General features: G+C 28.7%; 4 protein-coding genes across 6 annotated transcripts in view; 3 read left to right on the forward strand and 1 right to left on the reverse strand.

Annotated features, from left to right (window-relative positions):
• Nucleotides 1–454: 454 nt before the first annotated feature.
• Manf (mesencephalic astrocyte-derived neurotrophic factor) lies at nt 455–2,342 on the reverse strand. Of its 2 annotated transcripts, none has more exons than XM_018025154.2 (5): nt 2,143–2,342; nt 1,703–1,809; nt 1,498–1,622; nt 1,268–1,409; nt 455–1,180 (listed from the first exon to the last, which is right to left on the reverse strand). In XM_018025154.2, exons 2-5 carry the CDS (start codon nt 1,785–1,787, stop codon nt 1,005–1,007), a joined length of 528 nt encoding a protein of 175 aa, XP_017880643.1. In that variant the 5' UTR covers nt 1,788–1,809; nt 2,143–2,342; the 3' UTR covers nt 455–1,004. The 2 variants fall into 2 exon arrangements, with proteins under 2 accessions (XP_017880643.1, XP_017880634.1); XM_018025145.2 differs by lacking the exon at nt 2,143–2,342 and adding an exon at nt 1,894–2,004.
• Nucleotides 2,343–2,375: 33 nt separating this feature from the next.
• Alg3 (Alg3, alpha-1,3- mannosyltransferase) lies at nt 2,376–3,928 on the forward strand. The gene has a single exon (XM_026813498.1). It carries the CDS (start codon nt 2,601–2,603, stop codon nt 3,909–3,911), a length of 1,311 nt encoding a protein of 436 aa, XP_026669299.1. The 5' UTR covers nt 2,376–2,600; the 3' UTR covers nt 3,912–3,928.
• A 9-nt stretch (nt 3,929–3,937) lies between these two features.
• Nucleotides 3,938–6,223, forward strand: LOC108625261 (zinc finger protein 277). 2 transcript variants are annotated; one of them, XM_018025122.2, is made up of 8 exons: nt 3,938–4,247; nt 4,358–4,568; nt 4,649–4,826; nt 4,900–5,102; nt 5,175–5,337; nt 5,409–5,621; nt 5,696–5,838; nt 5,913–6,223. In XM_018025122.2, exons 1-8 carry the CDS (start codon nt 4,235–4,237, stop codon nt 6,034–6,036), a joined length of 1,248 nt encoding a protein of 415 aa, XP_017880611.1. In that variant the 5' UTR covers nt 3,938–4,234; the 3' UTR covers nt 6,037–6,223. The 2 variants fall into 2 exon arrangements, with proteins under 2 accessions (XP_017880611.1, XP_017880621.1); XM_018025132.2 differs by having other exon boundaries at nt 4,427–4,568.
• A 143-nt stretch (nt 6,224–6,366) lies between these two features.
• The window catches only part of LOC108625244 (problable inactive peptidyl-prolyl cis-trans isomerase-like 6), a 4,201-nt gene continuing 3,032 nt past the window's right edge, over nt 6,367–7,535 (forward strand). Inside the window, exons 1-3 of the mRNA XM_018025088.2 lie at nt 6,367–6,681; nt 6,786–6,974; nt 7,285–7,347. Of these exons, the coding sequence (XP_017880577.1) occupies nt 6,448–6,681; nt 6,786–6,974; nt 7,285–7,347 (486 nt within the window). The 5' untranslated portion in view covers nt 6,367–6,447. The remainder of the gene's footprint in view (nt 6,682–6,785; nt 6,975–7,284; nt 7,348–7,535) is intronic.

The following is a 7,535-nucleotide window of genomic DNA, read 5'->3' on the forward strand; positions in this document are numbered from 1 at the left end:
ATACTCTTTCTTTACTCAGATACATAATTTGAGACAAGAATTCATTGAGAACAAATCTTTTAATACTTAATGTTGAAGTAAATTTTTTTTGTATAGAGAAAGATGATATGTCATCATATATAGTAGGACGGAAATTGTATGTACAACCGAGCTAAGAATGATTCTACGTGTAGAAAAAAGACACTAATTTGATATAACATTTTTTCATACGGAGCTTTGCCTGCAGAGAAATCGATTTTGACATTTGAGTCAAGCTTCTCGAAAATGAAGCTCTATGTAATATGTTACATCAAATTTTCACATTATTTTTTCACGTAGAATGCTCGCTTGCCCGCTTGTAAAACAATTTCCGCTCCACCCTGTATATAGTTTGGAAAAATGGTTAAAAGATGTATTGCAGAAGATATGTAATACTAAGTTGAGTGTTCGGTATGACAATAAAAGAAAGAGTAAGTACATATATAACAACACATTATTAATGATTCATCACAAATACATATCTGTTCATATAGTACAAGGTATCTTGGTATAAATAGGATTCATACACGTATAAACGTACTGTATTAGAATATATGAGGAAGAGCAATGAAAGATAAAAATATGTTAAAGAAGATGAAATAATTTGGTATTTGAAAAATTGAAGTCTTTTATATTTGTCTAACATTGATGTGATAAAAACGGAGCACCATCGTATGATATTTATGTACTTTGTATTAGCATGGCTACACTAACAGAAATCACGTTTTTTTGAAACCAATTTCATTGCTCGATATTCCTAAATTCATAGAATTTAGATTCCAAGATACTGTTTGCTTAATTAACATAATTCAAGTACAATATTATTAAATGAAAATTAAATGCATATACTGGCTTTCAACAAACAAATTGATTTTACAAAATTATATTTGCAATTAACTTATATTTACTATTAATCAATTGTGTAAAAAAGAATATTTAATAGCTTAGCCATACTAACATAATTTATCTATATTGTTGAACACTCTTCAGAGTTCTGATTTTGCACTATTAGAATATTTAGGTTTCAGTTCTTCAATTCGTTTAATGAAGTCTGTTTTTTCTATGCAACCATCACACGTTTCATCCCAATCACTTAATATTTTCTTTAAGTCACGTACCTTGAGTTTCTTCAGATCGACAGTGTTAATATCAATTTGTTTTTCTGAAATTAAATGTGATATGTATAATTAGAAAACCTGTAATATCAAAAGAGTCAACTCTCAAGAGAATTTATTCGAAGTAAGCTTACCATATCTCAAATCACATATTTGAGCATCCATCTTCTTCAATTTCTCACATACTTTATTTGCAGGCATAGACCAAGATATAGGTTTACTCAATTCACTTAAAATACCTGTTGCTGAATCTTCCAAACCACCTAAATAATAACACTGTACAAAATAGAAAATTTAATAACATTAAATATATTTATTCTATTTATATTATATAATATAATAATCTGTTGTTATGAATACTTACAAATCTGTTTTCTTTAGATTTAGTGCCTTTACAAAATTCTTTGAATGCTTCTTCTATTTTCTTTGTATCTTTTTTCATATCTTCACTTAAAGAATTCACAAATTTTTCCACTGTCTTTATGCAAACTGAAACATTACCAGTTTATATACATCAAGAAAGATGAATTAAACAATGTAAGGAACACTGAAGAAAATGGTTTAATTACCTTCACATTCGTCATTTTTCAAACCTGTGACAGTATGCGTTAATCCAATAATAGCAAAAAGGGTTAATAACACTGAACTGTTCATTTTGAATGAAGTTTCTGTAAAACTAAAAAATAACCTTTTAATTTTGTATTCGTGTACAATAATAGAAATCATTAACTGTAGTTCTTTTACAATGCCAAATACGTACGCAATATCAAAAAATAGTCTCATTCACGTTATGTATTAAAAATACGTTTCACATTAAAAGTATTATTTTTGTCGGAAAATAAAAAGTCTCTCAAAATATTTTTCAGATAATGATTAAACAGAGTCGACTAAAGAAAAGAAACGATGTGAATTAACGGAAAAGTATATTACATTTACAATATTTACTAGGTTAACATGAATAACAACGAGGCATAATTTACAAATCGTTGAATATGATAAAGTAACTCACGTATCACGTAGAAAATATTTGTTTTTAGTCGTAACACAAACGTACGAAAATTTTTAATTCAATTACTTGCTGTTACAACGAAATTCTTAATTTAACTACATAAGTTTCGTTCCACGCTTCGCTTTATACACGTTGGACTCTGTCAAAAACTCAGAATCCCAGCTGGCGTGTTCTGATTGGTCCTAATAAAGTCCTTATCCTTTGTATTCGTCAGTTTGTCACAGTCACAATTTGTTACTCTGGGTGCTCTGGAAAAAGGGGGCAGTCAGGGGCAGTCTCTTCGAACCATCTGAGTGAACAACATAACTGGCGAGAATCAAGTGTTCGAATAAAACTAGAGCTTGATTAGTTGAATATGAACTGATGAAAAATCGAAAAAGAATTCAGATAAACCGGCAACCGAAGACGTTACATATGTAAATACATCACAAGAAGGCTACGTGTGTAATTGTACCAAGATGGCGCCGCGTAGAGAAAACCGATCTAACCTGAATTTAATGAAAATGTCGAAGAAAAATACTAAAAATTGGTACGAAAATTGCTTAGAATGGAAAAAATGGACTTATTCATTTATGGATCCAAAGAAATTAGTACCAATTGGAAGACTAATCATTATTTTGGAAATTATTTTAAATATATTGGTTATCGAGAAGGTGTCATATACGGAGATCGATTGGAAAGCATACATGCAAGAAGTTGAGGGCTTTTTGAATGGAACATTGGATTACTCAAAACTTAAAGGTGACACTGGACCATTAGTCTATCCTGCTGGATTTGTTTATGTGTTTTCCACATTATATTTCATCACAGGACATGGAGCAAACATAAAAATAGCGCAGTACTTGTTTGCAATTCTTTACATAGTGCTACTTATTTTAGTTTTCCGAATTTATGTGAAAACTAAGAAAGTTCCACCTTATGTCTTAATCATCATGTGTTGTACATCTTACAGAATTCATTCTATATTTATTTTAAGGCTTTTCAATGATCCAATTGCAATGGTATTATTATTTGCAAGCCTTAATGCATTTTTAGATAATCAATGGTACTTGGGAAGTATTCTATACAGTGCAGCTGTATCTATAAAAATGAACATTTTGTTATTTGCACCAGCACTTCTCATAGCCTATGTGTATAATTTAGGGATAATCAAAACAATAATACATTTACTCATTTGTGCCTTGATTCAAGTAGCATTGGGTCTTCCTTTCTTACTTGATAATCCATTAGCATATATAAAAGGTGCTTTCAATTTTGGAAGAGTTTTTGAATTTAAATGGACCGTAAATTGGAGGTTTTTACCTGAACACATTTTTATTAGTCCATACTTTCATGTATCATTGTTGTTGTTACATATATTGACATTAATTTATTTTGTTCCAATATGCATAAAGTATATGAAATCATATGCAAAATTAAAATATGTAGGGGAAAGCTTGCAGCCACAATTAAGAAAGAAGGAAAAGATAGATATGTCTACAGTCAGTCAATTATTTATTTTTCCAATGTTTGCTACAAATTTTATTGGTATAACATTTAGCAGATCATTACATTATCAATTTTATATATGGTATTATCATACTTTGCCATACCTTATATGGTGTACAGATTATAAGACTGTTATTAAGTTAACTATTTTGGGTATAATTGAATTATGTTGGAACACTTACCCAAGCACTATTTATAGCAGTGTGTCATTACATGTATGTCATCTAATGTTATTATTTGGATTTATGAAAAATAAGTTTAATTCTGAAAAAGAGCAATAAAAAGATATATTATTATAACAAAATTCATGACAATTCATGAAGTGCACTCAAGTGCGCTGCTACTGTTTACTAATCTCACCTCTGTGCTATGGTTTAAAAATAATAGAAAATAATGGTGCCTGTCACTGTTTTTACGCAATTAATTAATGGAAAACTAAATAATAGAGTGTCTTGAAATATTTTAAAGAAAGTACCCGAATTTTTCGACAAATATGATGATGTATTATACAAAATTAAATACTTAACCTGTTATGAAAGCACTGTATGAAATAAATTTGGATATGTAAATTTTATAAACTGTACATTTCTGAACTTTACTAATTATGAATTCAACAGGTATATGTATATTTCGTGTAATTAAATTCTACGTAATTTTGTAGAAAGTTACATAAATATGGAAGAATATTGTATTGTTCATTTGAGAATAATTATGTACATAATTATAGAAAAGTGTAAAGTTTCATTACCTGCGAATGAAGACTGTATTACATATAAGTCTCAATTTGTTGGATTAGATGATAAGCCGCATGATACAAAGTGTCTTTTGTGCGATACTAAATTTGTTTTGCCCGATAATGAAAAAGATTTTCTGACACATTTATTCAAAGAACATAGACTTGTAATAGGAGATGTATGGAATATTGCTAGTTTAAAAAGGTTTGGGTAATTTACTAATGTGATCTGTTTTTATGGTTTTCCAAATTATTTTTTTTTTAAGTTGTATATTTAAATTTCAGCTATGTACATTATTGGGGTGTCAAGCTCAAGGAAGAGCCATTAGTTAAATATTGTACAACTCTGTTAATGAATTGTACACCAGATGGGAAGCCAAGCGAAAATGAAAAATACTTTCTATTGTCTGATTGCATCTCAGAAGATAAAGTTCTAAGGGATGAGATACATAAAGCTAAACTGGTATTAAAATCTTATAGAAGATAAAAGGTCTCATGAAGGAGTATAATTACAAGCTTCTTTTATTTTTTTTAAGGAATGGGTTTTATCAGAACAAGCAAGAGAAAGAACAGATACTGGCTTTAAACGTGGTTGTATTTTCTGTAGAATGGAATTTTCTGGTCTGCGCATTACATACGTAAAGCATCTAGCTCAAAAGCACAATTTATATCTTGGAAAACCAGACAACTTAGTCTTTATAGATGAATTTTTAGATAAAATTCAGACTACTATTGAAAAGTGAGATTCATCTATGTTTTTTTGTAAATGAATTAGAAGTAAATTTTAGAATGTATCAAATATCTTTTTCAGTTTGATATGTATATTCTGTGAAAAATTATTTAAAGATCGTACAGCATTAAAGGAACATATGCGTAAAAAATTACACAAAAGGATAAATCCTACTAATACAGAATATGACAAATTTTATGTAAACAATTACTTGGAACCTGGAAAATCATGGAAACATAGACAGGTACTTTCTATTGAAGTCTATGCATTAATAACTACTTCTATTTGTCTATTGTAGTAATTTTTCATGCATAGAGTAATTGCAACGAAAATAATGAGGTAGAGGATCAAAATAGTGAAAACGAGGACGAGGATACATGGTCTGATTGGAATGACGAAGGCATTGGTATATTATGTTTGTTTTGCAGTTACAGTGACAAGCATTTCCATCAAGTTCTTATTCATATGAAGACAGAACATAATTTCGATTTTAAAATTGCCTCGAAAGATTTAACATTTTACCAAAAAGTAAGATACCTACGTATACAATGCATAAGTATTATAATAAAACAGCACGTTTATAAAATAAAATTTTCTAACAGGTAAAGGTGGTGAATTATGTGAGGAGACAAATTCATTTACAGACTTGTGTTTTCTGTGAAACAAAAGTGGAAAATATTTTGCAACACATGAAGGAAGAGAATCATTTTAAAATACCTCCTCAAAAAACGTGGGATCAACCAGTGTTAGTACCTCATACGTTTTGAAATTATAATTTATTAAATTATTTAGAATTTTTGCATTGATATAACATTTCAGGTATTATTTTCCTATGAGTGAAAACGAATCGTTTTTATATAATTTGGATACAAGTAGCACTAGTGACGAAGAAAGTGATATCGAAAATCCTACAGAACTGGTGTATGAAAAACCTAAAGAATAAAGGCTGCCTGTGTAGACGAAAATATATTTAATATTCGTATTTTGCATTATCCGAAGTAATATAACTTTATCAATAAAATAATATATTTTGAGTATAGCAATTTATATAAGTAATAATCATGTCTCATGAGAGAATAGTGGAATTCTATATAGAATGTATTTGCTAAAATATAAAAATATAATGAAAACTTGCATTTTGAAATAAATCAATGAATTAAATTTTAACACTCTTGAAGATAGTAACATGTGCTTGAATTTAATTCAGAACAATTTTTATATGCAACAAAAACAAATGTTGTTTCATTAATGAAATATTAATGATTGACTGATACCTTACATTTTTTTAAAGTCATGTAACTGTTAGAAACAAATTTTTCTCATTAAGTTCTAATGTTAAAAATTACTTTCCACAATGATGCGAAACAATACTGATAAAGAATTCGGCAAGCGACATTGTTGTTTAGAAGCTTTCAGAAATAATTGTGTTCGAGTTAAAGTGGTAGGTGTCATAAACTCCGTTGCTTTTCAAAAAGCTCGAATATGTGCGGAAAAGTTCCATCAACATTTACCGTTTAAATTTTCGCTGCCGCAAATTGTAGAACTATTTCAAATGGACTGGCTTGAATACATACAAAAAATGAAAAGGGTAATTGTAATGCATATAATGATATTAGCCTCTAATAATAACGTGTGTAACAGATGATTGTATGTATAACAGTTATAGCCAATTACTGATATTATGTTTTTCAGCAAACTGGTGGTAAAATATGGTCACTAACAAAAACTGTAGCAGTTTTTATAAACAACGAATTTCTTGGTGATGATATACTTTTCCTGCGTTACATAAGTCAAGATTATATTTTTTCTTTACCCATCAGACCAGAATATTATGAAAATCTTGCTACAGAACAGTGTAAAAAATTTGTGCAAAAATCTAAGGTAAATATTTCCTATCAATACTTCCTAGTAGATAGATAAATTCTTTATTTCAGTTTCTCTTTGTCAAGAAATGGACTTGGTTTCATGCCAATTCTTATTTAATATTTTAATTATTATTGTTTTTTCTTAATTATATATTTATTTCTTTTATCTCGCATATGTATTTTACATTCCCATTTAACTTCTATTGGTTTTTATTGTCTCCAATCCTTTAATATTCTATCATGCCACAATACTTTCTAGTACATACTGCAATATAGTCATTAATAATAAAGAAATTATACGTTAATGCACTGCTTTTAAATTTCAGAGGAAGTATGTTTATTTCACGTTTTCTGTGGATGAATTTATTGTTGGCTCATTTGTATTTATGGTAACGATTTATATGTAATAAAATTTAGTTTTGTACGAATGTTCTTATATCTGAAAATATTCTACTAATTTAGCTATATTCTGATTTGTTACCATTAACTTGCCAACATTTTTTAAATCTTTGTACTGGATATGATGAAATCAATGGATGTTATAAAGATGTGCATTATGTTAATAAACACTTGCATC

The sequence above is a fragment of the Ceratina calcarata genome, unplaced genomic scaffold (genome assembly GCF_001652005.2).
Source record: "Ceratina calcarata isolate Rehan_Ccalc_2016 unplaced genomic scaffold, ASM165200v1 scaffold119, whole genome shotgun sequence".
NCBI classification, from domain to species: Eukaryota; Metazoa; Arthropoda; class Insecta; order Hymenoptera; family Apidae; genus Ceratina; species Ceratina calcarata.